The 17,447-nt window shown below is 38.0% G+C and overlaps 2 protein-coding genes across 2 annotated transcripts; one reads left to right on the forward strand and one right to left on the reverse strand.

Moving 5' to 3' along the window:
- Window positions 1-13,565: 13,565 nt before the first annotated feature.
- Window positions 13,566-14,465, reverse strand: LOC108914233 (neurofilament heavy polypeptide-like). The gene has a single exon (XM_018719997.1). It carries the CDS (start codon window positions 14,463-14,465, stop codon window positions 13,566-13,568), a length of 900 nt encoding a protein of 299 aa, XP_018575513.1.
- Window positions 14,466-14,484: 19 nt separating this feature from the next.
- On the forward strand, window positions 14,485-16,626 carry LOC111692285 (SCAN domain-containing protein 3-like). Its single transcript, XM_023456203.1, has 2 exons — window positions 14,485-14,571; window positions 15,766-16,626. The coding sequence occupies exons 1-2, from the start codon at window positions 14,485-14,487 to the stop codon at window positions 16,624-16,626; spliced, it is 948 nt and encodes a 315-aa protein (XP_023311971.1).
- The last annotated feature ends 821 nt before the right edge of the window (window positions 16,627-17,447 follow it).

Below are 17,447 nucleotides of genomic sequence, written 5' to 3' on the forward strand. Positions count from 1 at the left end.
AGCAGACTGTGGCACGACGATAAGTCAATGAACTTTGGTATATCGCGAAATTTGTGATTGAGACATTGAAATCGGGGGGTATAGATACTAAGATAGTAGTTATCGCGTGATAGTGACAGACTTAAGAAAAGATAGACTAGTATAGGTGTTAGAGACTAAAGGTTACTATAAGAGTAGATTTGAGTTGGTGATAGTAATTAAAGTAAAGTAGTATAACTAGAAAGAAATAATAGTTTTGCAGAAGTAACGAAAGCTAGAATATGCTAAATATTAGGAAACCTGGAAACCCCTTCGTCTCACCCCTCACCCCCTCCTCGACCTTGAATGACCCCTGCGGTGACGCGTCGAAATTCATATTAGTTGACCTTGAATGACCCCTGCGGTGACGCGTCGAAATTCATATTAGTTGACCTTGAATGACCCCTGCGAAGTTGGACATTACTTGAAGTTTGAGGATGTCCTATTGATTTGTTAATAACATTGAAAACCACATTAGTTGGTAACCTTTATTTGACCTCTGCCGAATATTAGATTGGTCACCTTCATTAACCTTTGTAATTCCCTCTAACAGAAACTCTAAATTGAATGTGTTCAACAGCGCATGCTCATCATCTGTCTCTATTTTGATAAAAAGGCAGGAGTAGACGGTTTGAATTTCATTTGTGAATAACTTTCCGATCGAGAGTGAGTTTTTACTTACAAAAATGTATTTGTGCAATGTATGTAGTAAAACCTTTACGCGTAGTGATAATTTACGTCGCCATGAAAGGGAGTCTTGTAGACCCGTAAATGTTAGTGAACCGGAAGCAAAACGAGTGAAATTACATCATGACAATCAATCGCCTGTGGTTGAAACAATTAACTGTTGTGGTAAGGAAATACCCAGGAGTCAAATTTATGCGCATCGTAGGACACTGGAACATAGAACCGTTTCCTGTACTCCAAAATGTGATGGCGCACAAATTATTAATAGTGCGTTCAAATGTAGAATAATAAGCTACAGAGTGCAGAGTGAGACTAAGCATACAGACTACATTAAAGTTTTTTGATGAAGTAAAGGGGAAGATAATAAGTTTATTGGAAGATGTCATAAGTGTTCACAAGTCGGTGAAGGTGAATATGGAAACTTTTACCAATTATATATTACAAACTCGCGAGACATCTGACATTAAAGCATTTAACAGCTGCAATTACTTGTGTTTTATTATTAACTTGATTGAGAACATACATATTATGTAGATGACGACATGTCTTAAAAGCTATACAATAAAACAAATTGGACGAACAAAGTTGTAATTACACAATGGACAACAAAATGTAGCAGATTATAAATTGGTAACATTGTGGTGATGGTTAACAATCATTAAGGTATTACACAGTTGGTAGCATTAATAATATATGTGTTGGTAACAATACTTGTTAATTTGAAGTTGGTAACGCTAGCGCGCCTGCCGCACCTTGCCATAAACTACATTGGCGCATGCGTGTTTGAAGGGACGCGAAACTATTAGAAGAACGCTAATCTGTTAGCCAATAGGGACCAAGCATTCTAATGAGTCTGCGCAGTAACAGGTAACGCCAAACCAAACGGCTTGGGTACGAGTGCGCACTCGATGAAGCATGCGCAGTGTGATGGAATGCGGAGGTGGGAGTCTCGGAGATAAAAAGGATTGTATCATTGACAGCGTCCTCTTTCGCTTCGTACTTGAGGAGAGTGAAGACGTGCCGTGCTGTGCATCATATTCTTTGATTTTGTCATTGTGTTGTGTGTTAACGATGGGTCGCACAAGCACTGTGCCGCGAAAGGTTGTCGCTAGTGGATCAACTAAAAAGAAGTCGGCTAGTGTGGGAAAGCCGATGCCGAAGATGACGCCGGACCAGCGACGTCATATTCAAGAATATTTTGAACAGCCGAAGTAGTGTGCAGTTAACCCAGGCTACTTCACCACGACGGCGTTGTCATCAAGCAACCGGGGTGGTGTCCAAATGGATGTTTCCGAGGATGACCTCATCACAAGGGCATTAGCCGACCTGGGAGACCTTCCCTCAATGGTTCTGTCGCCCATCAGCGACGACGACGAGGAAGACGTCTTCCAATCCAAGCCGCCACCGGCCTCCGTCAAGATGGCGACGAAGAAAGTTAGTCGCCCTTCGAGTCGGACGGGGAAGAAAAGAGCGGACAAAGGGGAGGCGTCCGAGCTATATCAGTTGCTGCAGCAACCATTTGCGGGTCAGACGACATCCACAGCGACACCCCAAGCGATCCCTCAGGCAGCGGTCCCCGTAGAAGCTCCGGTCCCCGTGGAAGCACCGGCCCTCGTGGAAGCACCGGCCCCCGTAGAAGCATCGGCCCTCGTGGAAGCACGGGCCCCCGTGGAAGCATCGACCCCCGTGGAAGTACCGGCCCTCGTGGAAGCACAGGCACCCGTTGCAGCAGCGGCCCTCGCCGCAGCAGCCCACACAGAGGATGAAGACGATTGGTTTCAGTGTTCCCCACCCGGTGAGTCCGACATGATAAGATCCTTCCTCCGATACTGGGACAAACACAATCGGAGGGAGGATGCAACCGATCGTGAAATAAAGGACTTCGACGATCGCATCGCCGGCGAGAGGGAAAAAGTGCGGGTGTGGCAAGACAAAGTGCGGGTGACGCTCGACAAAATAGGACAATGGGAAGTGAAAAGAGACAATAAAGTGCGACAGAAGAATGCACATCTTCACATATCACAAAGGCTTTAAACTATTTCTGTTCATTTCTGAGCTTAAAGTTTGATAGTATTTTGTAGAATAGACCCTCCAGAAATTTAAAAAGCAAAAAACAGCCACCCCAACAATCCACCCCTAAATTTTTAGCGATTTTTTTAGTACATGGGCTTGGAAAACTAGGTTAATCAAGAATTTCAATAAAATGCCATTTTTTTATTACAGGCTCTTCTGGAATGAGGGTATTAACCAGAAACGACTTATGGGCCATTATGGGACGCTCAGATGCTAAAAATTTCAACGAAAAATGGAAATTTATGGAATCAGAGGTTCTCAGTCATTATTCCGAACATGACCCAAACATTGCTGTAGTGACACAGAAATTGTCGATTGTACGACACGAATTTAAGCAGAAATGGTCAAATGCCCGGAACACAAAGCCCAGATTCCTAGAAAACAATAGAGAGTGGCTTAATGGAACCATATCGCTTCCAAAAGCAGGTATGTAAAACCCAAATGCTATTGTCTATTTACTTAAAGCATATTGTGACCCATAACTATAGTAATGACTCACCTTGTGTCCATTGTTACAGGATTAAGTCCCGGTAGGTCTCAAAAGACGTTCTCAAAACTAAGTGAAGGCAATAAGAGACGAAAAACAAAAGATCTTCGGTCAGCTGACTTGAAAGAATTGGGATATGCAACACAAATGAACTTACGAAAGACGGGCGAAGTAGAAGCGTCAAAAATTGTAAAAGTCCTAACAAGAAGCCCCCGTCAAGCAAAAACATATGCTGCAGCCATTAAGAAAAGTACCGCTGATAAAGACAAAGAAGTCTCAACAAAATTGGTACATCTACGTGCATTGTTTATGTACGCTGAAGCGGGACTCACGCAGGCACAATACGAAGTAGTAAGAGACTCAAATCCAGGGTTTTACCTTGTTATTCTATTCTACGAAAACTGAAGAAGGAATGGTATCCTGAAATTCCCCGCATTACTGAAACTTGCGCTGAAGTCACCACGACCAAACGACTCTTGTTACATCTTGGCGAGGAGGTGCTGGAACGATTGACAACAGCGGAAAAAGAATCATTCGTGCTGATACAACAAACGCAGCACAAAATGAAGTTTGAGAATGAGACAGATTCCGACGCCAACATATTTCAGAGTTCTGTTGTTCCACTACAATTGGCGTTCGGAAAGGAAAGAAAAATAATGTGGCAAAACCCAATCCCTTCTTCGCCACGTTATTGCAGACCAATTCGGCTTAGATTCATAAAGGAAACAACTGATGTAACCAATGATGAAATTGAGTACATTGAAAATCAAATTAAAGAACTGGACAAGACCAAGATTGACGACATATCCGTCAAGCATAAAATTGTTTTTACAATGGTGGATGCCAAAGTATGTAACGCTGCGACACATACCAAGTCCACCATGAAATGCTATATATGTGGCGCCACATCTGCACAATTTAATGACCTTACAAAGGAGAGGCCGTGCAATACAGGAAATATGAGGTTTGGGATGTCGTTGCTGCACGCTCGAATTAGATTTTTTGAGAGCATCCTACATGTTGCATACAAATTGCCAGTAAGGAAGTGGAACGCTCGCCTGTCCGCCGAGGAGAAGGATCTGGTGGCAAACCAAATAAAGGAAATACAAACAAAATTTCGAGACCAACTGGGCTTATTGGTGGACATACCTAAGGCGAATTTCGGGAACAGTAATGATGGGAATACCAGTCGCCGCTTTTTTAAAGAATACGAAAGATCAGCAGAGATAACTGGGATTGACAAAAATTTACCGGTTAAAAATAATACTAGATGCCATGTGCTGTGGTATTAAAATTAACACAGAAAAGTTCGAGGCTTACTGCAAGGAAACTGCTGAATTGTATGTTTCCCTTTATCAATTTCACCATATGTCACCGACATTGCACAAGGTGTTGCACCATGGAGCAGCCGTAATAAGGGAGGCGATTCTGCCAATCGGTCAACTCTCCGAAGAAGCGGCAGAAGCCCGTAATAAACATGTTCGGACATACAGGTTGGATTATTCTAGAAAATTTTCAAGAATAGAATGCAACCAAGATGTGCTAAACAGGTTGTTTTGAGGTCAGACCCTCTTCTGACAGGAATGAGGAAGACCAAATCGAAAAAGAAGAAACCCCTTTTGATTGAAGTCTTAAATTTACTTGACGAAAACGACACTTGTAACGTTAATATTGAATATGAAGTCGATACTGTGGAAAATGACGAATAAATAAGATTTTAACCTAACTTTAAATTCAATAAAATACTAATATAAAATTATAAATGAAAAAAAAAATATATTTTTGAGCGACTTTTAGGGCCAAATACCTGTCTGTGCGCAGGTTAGGCGTAGGATAAGAACTTATAAAAAAAATTTTTTTGTTCTCGCAAAGCTCCCTGGTGGGGGGGGTCCATCTAGAGCATTGTATGCTAAGTATGTATCGTGAAGTATTAACGCAAACACTCGAGTATTTTCTGGAAAATTCTTTTTTCGTGTTTCAAACTTTAGCTTCATATCTACAGTAGATAATTTCATAGCGTCTTGTTGATGTGAACAATCGATGACAAAGAGTGGATTTTTTCGGAATTCTCCAATATCCATAATCGGTTCATAATTATCTTTATCATAGAAGCTGGGCTGGAAATTTTCATAAGCATAGTAAGCTGTAGAATCTAGTTTCTTTTCAAAATCTAAATTCCAGCGTTCATATGGATACACTTCTGAATTTAAATATAGTCGGATATTACTTATACCAGCATGGATAAATTGAGTAGCATCCTTGCTTCTGTTATCAGAGTTATCAGTGCTTTGGAAACCGATAATAATATATCGAGGTCTCTCTAAACTATTAGTTGTTTTTATAGCCCATATATCGGTGTTTGTTTTCCGTAGAGCCTTTGTTAATGCGATTTAACAGCTTCAACTTTTGTTTATCTTCGGGAACGATGTGTCTTATCTTCCACTCGATTTAGTTAATTTCAAGGTAGGCATCTACTTCTCCCAAATAACAGTTCTTGAAAGATAAGCTCTTGTTTGGCATTGAGGACCCTCTAGTATAATCTTCGGCAAACCCCATGAGGTATTTTAGAGGCAATTTCCCACTAAAAACATGACTGGTGATATCCAAAAGATCCTGATCTTCTCGCGTTAGCCCCCATCCATAAGATAATAGTGTCTTTTAAATGTGTTTGTCCCCATGACACCATGGTTTTCATTGTAGTTGTCATACCTGGTTTTCGAATAACAGTTACTTGTTCTCCACCCATTTCGTAGCGAATCTCGTCAAAAAGAAATGCCAGCGCATTGTTAGATAGGTAACAGACTTTGTTGGCCTCGCTAGGTGTAAATTTACCTTCTATATATATGTAACTTTCGGCAATATCAAGAATAAGATCTTGGAAGTGGATGGGAATTCGTATTTCATCCGAATTTCTGTAATATGGTGATCCATATGGTTTGTATGTGTGTTCATGCAAACTAACAAGTGAATTGTCAAATAGGGGTTCGTCGAACATATCCAACTTTCCACTAGCTGATGTCATCATTACAAATACTGAGGTTTTACTTTCAATCCAATTGACTGAAGAAAGATGCGGTCTCTAGCAGACAACTTAGGTGTTGACCGTTTAACGTTCTTGCGTGAAATCCCATTATATTTCTTGGTATCTCAATATAGCTTCTTTAGTTCTAGTTTCACAATAATTTTTTCACCATGAAAATCTACTAGATTACCATCATCGTCCAATATACGTAATGTAATTCTCTAGCAATGAAAAATATTCTTCGAGAAGCTGATTATTCCCCAAAAAACTTACAGAGCGATCAGGGAGTTGAGTTTTACAATCGTTAGTTCTCAACATTAATGCAATATGGTATAAACCATTATTCCACATTTAGCACAAAAAAATCTGCAATTGTGGAACGTGTAATTAGAACTCTGAAAAACTGGATATATAAAGAATTTTCTGCTAGAGGTAATTATAAGTGGAATGATATTCTGCCTGAAATTATAAAATTGTATAATAATAGAGTTCATCGTACGACAGGGATGAAACCTGTCGACGTAAAACAATCAACAGTACTAAAAGTTTATAATCATCCGAAGATAGCACAAAAAACAAAATTCAGTGTTGGAAACATCGTCCGATTTAGCAAATACAAGGGCGTATTCGAGAAGGGATATACTGCAAATTTTTCGACAGAACTTTTCAAAGTGGTTAAAGTAAATATAACAAATCCTACAACCTATATGCTAGAAGATATGCAAGGACAACCAATTAAAGGATGTTTCTATGAATGGGAATTGCAAAAAACCAAGTATCCTGACGTATATTTAGTGGAAAGAGTGCTCAAAACGAAGGGAAATCGACTATTTTGTAGATGGCTTGGTCTTCCCAATAGCCAAAATTCCTGGATTGATAAAGCAAATATAGTTTGAAAAAGATATTTAAATAACACATCTTCATGGCCAGGATGACTCTAACAACAATAAAAATAGAAACTGTAAATGTTGTCAATAAATTATTTAACATAATGTATCAATTGAGTTATAATAAAGAAATGTATTAACACATTCGGTGTATTTTACTTATTTCAAACACATAATGTTATAACTAAAATGGGAATCGGAGAGGGATAGTATTTAAATAACAAATAGGAAATAAAAAATAAATTTATTTTTATACAAACAAAATGTAATATTTTATGAATCACAAAGTTCACTTCGCAATAAACGTTGACTGCTTGTTAAACAAAAGCAATATTTGAAATGCTTATTAGCATTGCCATATAAATGACCTGTGCGTTCGCATAGAATTGAATCATCTCTCTTGCAGGGGCAGAAATTCTTCCAGCAGTCATCTTTATATTCCATACATGCAATACAGCGTTGTTTTGGCGGGTGGTTTTCTATTATGCACAGTTGACATTTGTCTCTAACAATTCCAAAATTTATAACTTTTAGATTTAGGCATCCTTCTCATTTATAAGTTTTTGCTATAGGTACGGTATTTTCTTTTTCACACGCTACACATAGACCCGTACAATAATTAATTAATTCTTTACTCCTCCCAGAACAACAGTTGTGACATATAATTAAACCCCGCACGCGAATGGGATAAACCTTTACTATAGCTTTCGACTCCCATTCTTTCGGAAATGACATTTTGACTAGTTGAGATGTATAAACAGACTGAACTCCTCAACATACTGCAAATGCTTATATAACAGAGTGGGTGGTTGACATCTATTTGACCTGTAGGAAATTTAAATATATCTAATGTCGCAGACGACCTTAACTGCCCTTGCCTTAAATGTGTTGTCATTCATCATCTATATTAAGTCTCCCCCTCTCTAACATCTACGATGTTTGCCTGACTATAAATAGTTGTAAAACTGTACAATGTATCATTGATGTGATATCGTCTGCAATAGTAACTTGCCTTTCAGAGTGACATATACCTTTTTTGTTATTAAAATGGACCACAATGGTAAGAATTCGGTTTCAGTGTGTTAATAATAATATAATTTTTCCTTTTTTCTTTCTTTCAGATTTTATCAACTGCCCTCTAGTGCCTCACCATCGCCTCTTGAGACATCGTTTGTCTGCGCATCTGATAAGATGCAGACTCAGGTTGGAGCAGGGTGCTCTTGCTGCTGGAACAATACAAAGATGCAATGAAATCGCTGCTGCTTCCACAACAAATGACTGCCACCAATCAAAGTGTGATGTTGGATCATCTGCACGTTGGTCTGAGACACTTGCTGCTGCTGCTGGGACAATGCAAAGATGCTAATGAAATCGCTGATGCTTCCACAAGAAATCACTCTCATCAATCAAAATGTGACGCTGGATCATCTGCACGTTGGTCTGAGGCAGCTACGGATGAAAATGACTGGGACCATTATGATGTACCCACTTACACCCCCCAAGTCGCCACAAACTTTCAGAAACCTCCACCGTTTCTTTCCAGAAATGAAAGGAAGCAGTGGCGATTGAATCAAAGAATTAATAAATAAATTTTTTGTGTATCTGTATGTACTATTTTTAAAAAAATAAATAAATGAAGTAGATGTACCAAGTCAGTATTTTTATTTTCTATAACCGCTTAAGTAATAAAACATATTTTTGCTATATCCTTTATAAGAAAAAGTTAAGATATTAACAAAATATTAACAAATGGAATGTATTATAATAGAGACTAGTTAGTGTCTAAACAGCCTCACATTTGTGATGTCAGCTAAATGTTTTTTATTAAATAAATTATATGTATATACGATACATTATGGTTTCTTTCAATATATTAAAAAAAAGTGTGGTCTCTCAACATTTTACTATTTTTAAAAATACATAAGTGTTAGAGCAATCTGAAAATATCAAGTGACAATAACCTCCAAATAACCTTAGTCTTACATATATATAAAGGATTTCAAATTTAAGAAATCAGTATCTTTGATACAACTGAAGGGGCAACATGGAAAATGGAGAAGTTCCAGTAGTAGAGGTTGCTAAGGCAGACTCTACGACTTATCCATACCACTCGCCAGATAGAAGTTGGTCCTCTTCCTGGAGTGATACCACTGACGATATGGAATATGACGATGACAACGAGATCGATGAAGATGTCAATATAGAGCCAGACTCTTCTACATCTCTAGGCAGGTTGTCAGGTTCAACGACACCAGACAACCTCAGCATCGATTTCGGTAAGCAAATAACGCGATAATAAGTTTAAAAATAACTTTTTCTGTACAATTACAGGCAATTTAGAAGCGATGATGGTTAGAGGGCCAGGATATGTGGAATTTGAGGAACAGACAGATGATGAGATGGATTGAGTACTACTCACTCAATTTGTTGTTCAAGTTTTAATTTTAGTCACTTAATTTGTTAACTTTTTGTATACAGGGTGATTCGGTCATAATGTCATCAATTTTAAGAGCAGATAGAGAAAAATGAGTATAATACGATGGCGTGATTAAAAAAAAATTTAAATGCATATTTAAGCTGAAAAAAAATATTTTCAAATCATTATTTAACCCCCTTTTCAGGCTGTTACTGACCGGCTGACGTCACAATATTATGCACGGCTACGATATGAACCTATGAACAACGCGCCCTAGATGCAACGTTGCCATATTTATATATTTTCGCTCATATAAAGACAATAAATAAACGGTTTTGCTCACGTCAGCCAATAATAATTTAAAATGCTATAAATTATTTTTTATTTATGCAATCAACATATTAAATTGTTATTGTTGCCCAGCAAGAACCTCGAGGTCTGAGCATGCCTTGCCAAAAATCAGTTTTTATTAGCATCATAATTTTAATATTTTAACAACATTTGCTGTAAGCCCGAAGGGGAAGGTTTTCAAACAATTCTACTAAAAATTAGTAACGCGGCCCATTCAGATGTTCAGGTAGAAAATGCGGCCCAATTAAACGATCGCCATTGACATTGACACCGAATCTCCTCTGAAAGCTATACCACCGACGAGTAGTGTGCGGGTAGTAGTGTGTTTCATCTGACCAAATGTGACTATTATGGCTGCAAAGAAATTAGCTGTTTCACTTTAAATAAGATTTAATATTGAAGTTACAAAACCCCAAAAGTTCAAATAATTTAAATTTCATTTCATAACCATTTCAATTTCGTTACAGAAATAATGTCATAAAAAACCAACACTCACTAGATAAATTATAAAGAGAGGATAAATTGTATGCAGTATTTAAATATTGACTGCAATTAGAAGAGAGACTTGTATATTCCATAAAAAAACAATGGGACGGAGACAAATAAACAACTCGGTACGTCGTGTTTCCGACCTAGGGTAACCTGTGGTTCAGTAACCTTTTAACCCAGTTTTAATTTGCACACGTGCACCATATAGTCCAGGAGCCCGATGTGCAAACAACTTATTCTTAAATATTTGACCTCTTGAATCCAAAGAAACTTGGTCGCAAAGCCTGAAAGTGGTCAGTTTAATTGTTATCAACAAATTAAATGTTTAAATGGCTGTAAAAAGTTTATTTTTATAGCTAGTACAATTTATTCGCTAATAGTTACGTTTTCTCATAACAAATATGTATTTTTTTGAAAATTAAAAAAAATTAACTTTAACCAAAGTTATTGCAAATTTAGTGCAAATTTCTTACATTTTCCGTCTCCGTGCGCACTAATTTTACCATATCTGGTTCTAAGTTCCATTTATTTATTAATTTATTTAATAATTAATGGCATCTTAGAAAGTTGTGAAATTTCAACGAAAATGCCGGTTTTAATTGTTTATAAGGTTTTTTTTATTATTCAACTTCGACGAAAAGCCAAAAAAGTTACCGGATATTGTTCTTTGCATTCTAACAATCAAGCAAGGCATGAAATCATTGTTAGGATGCGAGGAACAATAACCGGTAACTTTTTTGGCTTTTCATAAAAATTGAATAACAAAAAAAGTTTTATAAACCAATAAAGCCAACATTTTCGTTGAAATTCCACAACTTTCTAAGCTGCCATTAATTTTTAAATAAATTAATTAATCAATGGAACTTACCTATCTTGTAAAATAAAGTTTAAGTTTTAAAATGAGATGTGCGTCTCAATCCGTCCAATTGAACCAGAGATATGGTAAAATTGGTGCGCGCAGAGACGGAAAATGTAATATATTTGCACTAAATTTGCAATAACTTTGGTTAAAGTTAATCTTTTTTTAATTTTCAAAAAAATATATGTTTGTTGTGAGAAAACGTAATAATTAACAGATAAAAAATTGTACTAGCTATAAAAATAAACTTTTTACAGCCATTTAAACATTCAATTTGTTAACAACAATTAAACTGACCACTTTCAGGCTTTGCCACCAAGTTTTTTGGTTTCGAGAAGTCAAAATACTTAAAAATAAGTTATTTGCAGCCGTGGAATTCTGTTTGGCTACGGAAACCTATCTGGCCCCTAGCCCCTAGACTAATACGAGTGTAGTAGCAAAAAGTTGTCGGTCTTTTATCAAAGGAAAATCGTATCAACAAATTTAATTTAAAATCTAAAATACCGGCTGTTTTCGTAGTAGCTGTAGTCGCCCAGGTGCATCGAGTGTACGAAGTGGTCGGTTATATGTCAAATACTAACCTGGCGAGCTTGAACCTGAACTTGGCAACGCTGTTCCTTTAGCCGACAACTGTTCGTGACATTACGTTACAAAATTTTCCGAGCATCCGGGCATCGGCAGGGCAGCCCTCGTAGCGGGAGTTATGGGTTGATTTCCTTCATTTTTAAAAGTCGAGTAAAAATTTTTTTTTTCCGATTTTCTGTCTTTATTAAGCCTTCCGAATACGTGGTTAAAATTAATGACATTATGACTGAATCACCCTGTATAATAGATAGATGCTAATTAATGGTATAACAAATAAATGGTTTTTAATATACAGGGTATTAATGATAAGTTTTGCCAAACTTTAATGGCGTATTCTACCGATGAAAATAATCAAGTTTTATTAAATTATAAAAATTTTTTGATAGAACGCTTCCCTCCGGAGATACAGGATGTTAAAGTATTCGTAAAATTCACTGGTTTTTAGACAATTGGGAAATCAAATAATACTTAATACGTTGTTTTTACCATTTCATATAAATTGCTTAAATAGAAATATGTAACAATAAATTCAATACCTACGCTACTGTGTTGTTTTCTTATCTAATTAATCCGAAATAAAACAACTCTAAACCCCTAGCGCCATCTGGCATAGCATCATGAACTTAGGTTTTTCTCCGCTGAATTGCCCTTCTGAGAAATGTAGGTACCTGCATCCCAAATGAAGCACAATAGAATAACTTAGGATGGGCACTACTAGGTGCCGCTACATGTAGCTTTAGCCGCTTATCATATAAATGCACTATTTTGACAATTTAACCAAGGATAAATATATTACGACTGTAATTTTTATAATAAATAATAAATCCAAAACAAACATTATTTATTATTTGAAATATTTTATGAATAGTTATTTTTAAGGTTTGTAAAGTTATATCTCACCGACATTCTGTCGCATAAGTACTAATACGAGATCCTTAGAGCCCTTAGTGTGTAGTTGGTTAACTGTAACTTATGGCCGGGGCTGTGAATGCCAGTCCCCAGCCCCGGGGGCAGGCCCTCCCTCCCCCCGAAAAAAGGGGGAAAACCCCCAAATACCCCCAAAAACTCGGGGGTGGGTGGGTGGCCCAGGGGGCTTCGCCCCCCTAGACCCTCCACCTGGGGGCTTCGCCCCACTGGACCCCCCACCAGGGGGGCTACGCTCCCCCCGGACCCCCCACCAGGAAGCTTTGCGAGGACTTATAAAAATTTTTTTATAAGTTCTTATCCTACGCCTAACCTGCGCCTAACCTAACCTAAACCCCCCAAACAACTTTAATTACAACTATGTTTATGTTTTATTAAACTATTTATTTTTCAATATTTACATATCGTTAAATTTATTTAAACACTATTTATTACATATAAAAATGAATTTTTATTTTTATTAAAATATATTTTATTTTAAATATGTCATTTTATTATATTCGAAAACTTAAACTAAAACATTTATTTTACTTATAATTATATATTTACAGATATTAAAGTGTATACTAAACATAACTTATCCATCTACTTACATTAAAACTACGTATATACATCTACTAATTACATATTACTCATTCGCTCGTCTCACTTTCATCCGCTCAGTCAACCTTTTTAACACATTTCCACTTGCATTCTTCTGTCGCACTTTATTGTCTCTTTTCACTTCCCATTGTCCTTTTTGTCGAACGTCACCCGCACTTTGTCTTTCAACACCCGCACTTTTGTCTCTTGCCGGCGATGCGATCGTCGAGGTCCTTTATTTCACGATCGGTTGCATCCTCCCTCCGATTGTGTTTGTCCCAGTATCGGAGGAAGGATCTTACCATGTCGGACTCACCGGGTTGGGAACACTGAAACCAATCGTCTTCATCCTCTGTGTGGGCTGCTGCGGCGAGGGCCGGTGCTGCAACGGGTGCCTGTGCTTCCACGGGGGCCGATGCTTCCACGGGGGCCCGTGCTTCCACGAGGGCCGATGCTTCCACGAGGGCCGATGCTTCCACGGGGGCTGATGCTTCCACGGGGGCCGGTGCTTCCACGAGGGCCGGTGCTTTCACGGGGACCGGAGCTTCGACGGGGGCCGGTGCTGCAATGGGAACCGCTGACTGGGGGACCGCTTGGGGTGTCGCTGTGGATGTCGTCTGATCCGCAAATGGTTGCTGCAGCAACTGATATAGCTCGGACGCCTTCCCTTTGTCCGCTCTTTTCTTACCCGTCCGACTCGAAGGGCGACTAACTTTCTTCCTCGCCATCTTGACGGAGGCTGGTGGCGGCTTGGATTGGAAGACGTCTTCCTCGTCGTCGTCGCTGATGGGCGACAGAACCATTGAGGGAAGGTCTCTCAGGTCGGCTAATGCCCTTGCGAGGAGGTCATCCTCGGAAAAGTCCATTTGGACACCACCCCGGTTGCTTGTTGACAACACCGTCGTGGTGAAGTAGCCTGGGTTCACTGGAGTACACTGCTTCGGCTGTTGGTATGTAAAATATTCTTGAATATGACGCCGCTCGTCCGGCGTCATCGTCGGCATCGGCTTTCCCACACTAGCCGACTTCTTTTTGGTTGATCCACTAGCGACAACCTTTCGCGGCGCAGTACTTGTACGACCCATCGTTAACAATCACAGCACAATGACAAAACCAAAAATAGGATGTACGGCACGGCACGTCTTCACTCTACTCAAGTACGAAGCGAAAGAGGACGCTCCCAATGATACAGTCCTTTTTGTTTCCGAGACTCCCACCTCCACATTCCATCACACTGCGCATGCATTAAAATAAGTGAGGTAATGTTAGTATCTTGAAATTTTGAGTTTGTCCTTTTTTAAATTAAGCCACAAAAAACTGAGAAATTCTGTGTAAAATAAAGTGTACACTGTACATAAAATATATTTTTGTAATGAGCAGATAGAAATACGTTGATAAATTGTAAAATACTCTTTTTAAAATAACATGTGAATTGGTTTTCTATAAGCATAACCCTTTAGATCAGGGATTCCCAAAGTGGTCGATATCGACCCCTTGGGGTCGATATCGGTTTCCTAAGGGTCGACATAAACGAAAACTGATTTTGGGGGGTCGACGAGGTCTAAAAATCGACTCCTATTAAATTAACACAAGTTCTTATTTAAAACTTTCAAGATAGGTAGGTACTGTATTGTTTATGTTGTGTTACGTGTACTAAGAATAATTAATATTTTTGTAGGAAATAGCATTGTTGTAGTAATGTAAAGTCTCAAGTTCGTACAAGATGAAAAACTCGGCAAGTCTGTGTGGACAAGTTTGTGCAAGATAATGAGTTCGAGCGTACGTCTTTCAGGTTTTGACTTGCTCTCTATTTGACGCTTACGCGATTTAACACGAACGAATTCATGATCAAGTCCAAACATGTTCCTGATATTTTACTATTTAACGAGCTTGCACTTAGGTTGAAAGTTCATTTGCGTTTTGAAATTGGTTGGAGCTTGAACGATAATAACTCATATAAGTACTCATTTATTTCAAGAGATTACAAAGTTATTACATAGCTAAATTAAGTGAAGTAAAGTGACTGAAAAAGTGGTAAACACAACATACAACATATTTTAAATAAGTAGGTATAAAAGTATTTGTAAAAATTACTTACACTTAAGTTGTTAAGTAGGTAGGTACCTAAACTTTGAAGTCTTCAGTTTGCTTTGGTTTTCGTTCTTATGCTGATAGGTACCTACTTACCTAATACGAATTTTCTATACCTAATTACCTACTATAGTTACTTACCTAATATGGTATCCAAGTTTATCAATGAGTAAGTCAGTAATACCTAACAAGAATCCATTACCTGGGTGTGATAAAAATAAGATAGTGTGCAAATTTAACAGTTTATTATTGTTTTTTATTTAGGTAGTTTTTTATTTGCAGGATTACTGAGAGTTTTATGATGGCGGACACAAAAAAAAATGCAGACAATACAGTTTGGACTACTTGAAGTTCGGATTTATTGCATCTCCATCAAATCAACACTTGCCGATGTGTCTCATATGTGAAAAAGTATTCAGTAACGATGCCATGAAGCCTTCAAAAATGGATGACCACTTATCAAGAGTACATGCTGACAAAAAAAGTAAGTCCTTGTCATTTTTTCAAGCACTTAAAGAAAAACTAGACAAAAGGCCATCCATAAGATCGATGTTTGCGTCATCATCTATTAAAGACGATGATGGTTTACGAGCGTCCTATAATATAACTTTACTAATAGCGAAGTCGGGGAAACCCCACACAATTGGAGAGCAGCTTATCTTACCAGCCATTTCGGAGGTCCTTAACAATATATTGCACAAACCCGCACATGATATTTTAAAGAGAATACCTTTGAGCAAAAACACCGTTCAGAGACGCATAGACGAGATGGGACGCGATGTGGAAAACATTTTATGCAAGTTCTTACAGACCAACAGATTCTCTCTCCAGTTGGACGAGTCTACATTACCCGGCAATGAAGCTCTGTTGTTAGGATATGTTCGATTTATCAAAGATGAAAATATGTGCCAAGAACTGCTTTTTGCTACATATTTAGAGACTGATACCAGAGGAGAATCGATTTTTCAGGCTATGGAACATTTTTTTACTGACAAAGCTATTCCATGGAAGAACATTGTTTCTGTTGCGACTGATGGTGCACCGTCTATGGTTGGTCGTCATCGTGGTTTTATAGCTCACTTAAAGCGACAACTGCCTGAAGTACTGGTCATTCGCTGCGTGATTCACAGGCAGCATTTAGTAGCAAAAAGCTGAGTCCTAGATTGCATAAATCTTTACAATATGTAATAAATGCTATCAACAAGATTCGAAGCAATTCTTTGAACTCTCGGTTATTTGCTCAGCTATGTGAAGAAAACGACGACGTCTTTACTTGATTACTTCTGCACACTGAAGTTCGCTGGCTATCAAGAGGCTCTTGCTTAGAAAAATTTTCAGCCATTTTTGAGTCTGTGTTAGAGTTTTTACAAGAAAAAGATCCGAATTTGAAAGAAAATCTGAACAAGTGTAAAACAATTATTTATTACTTGACTGATATCTTTGGAATGTTCAACAAAGTTAATTTGCAACTGCAGGGTGACGATCTTAACTAGATTAAAACAAAATCAATAATATCGGCCTTCGTGGGTAAACTAATCCTTTATAAACAAAATTTAGGCAGAAAAGAATATTAGCAGTTTCCGCATTTGTCAAAATTACCAGAAATGCTTCAAGATGATGACATTTTATTATATGTCACCCACTTGGACGCATTACACAAGGATTTTACGGAGAGGTTTGAGGATCTTTTAAATTTACAAATTCCTTAATGGATAATAAATCCGTACAATACCACAGCCATAGAAGAAGCCAATGTGATAATGCAAGAAGAGTTGATTACCATCAGCACAGACGAAGAGCTTAAGCAGAAGTTCAACCAAGGCTATCAGAAGTTCTGGTTGCAACGCAACATTGAAACACAGTATCCTACATTGTGGAACATTGCTGAAAAATACCTTATCGCTTTTCCATCATCATACCTAGTTGAAAAAAGCTTCAGTGTGGTAACAAACATTTTGACGAAATAAAGAAACCGT

This window comes from Anoplophora glabripennis, unplaced genomic scaffold (genome assembly GCF_000390285.2).
Source record: "Anoplophora glabripennis isolate ALB-LARVAE unplaced genomic scaffold, Agla_2.0 scaffold1280, whole genome shotgun sequence".
Classification (NCBI taxonomy): domain Eukaryota; kingdom Metazoa; phylum Arthropoda; class Insecta; order Coleoptera; family Cerambycidae; genus Anoplophora; species Anoplophora glabripennis.

What these genes read in the sequence shown, in the direction of transcription:
- LOC108914233 (XM_018719997.1), bottom strand. Translation starts at nt 14,465, where the DNA reads ATGGGTCGTACAAGTACTGCGCCGCGAAAGGTTGTCGCTAGTGGATCA.
- LOC111692285 (XM_023456203.1), top strand. Translation starts at nt 14,485, where the DNA reads ATGACAAAACCAAAAATAGGATGTACGGCACGGCACGTCTTCACTCTA. An exon ending in AGGACGCTCCCAATGATACA is followed by an intron (nt 14,572 to 15,765) that starts GTCCTTTTTGTT and finishes GATTACTGAGAG; the next exon opens with TTTTATGATGGCGGACACAA.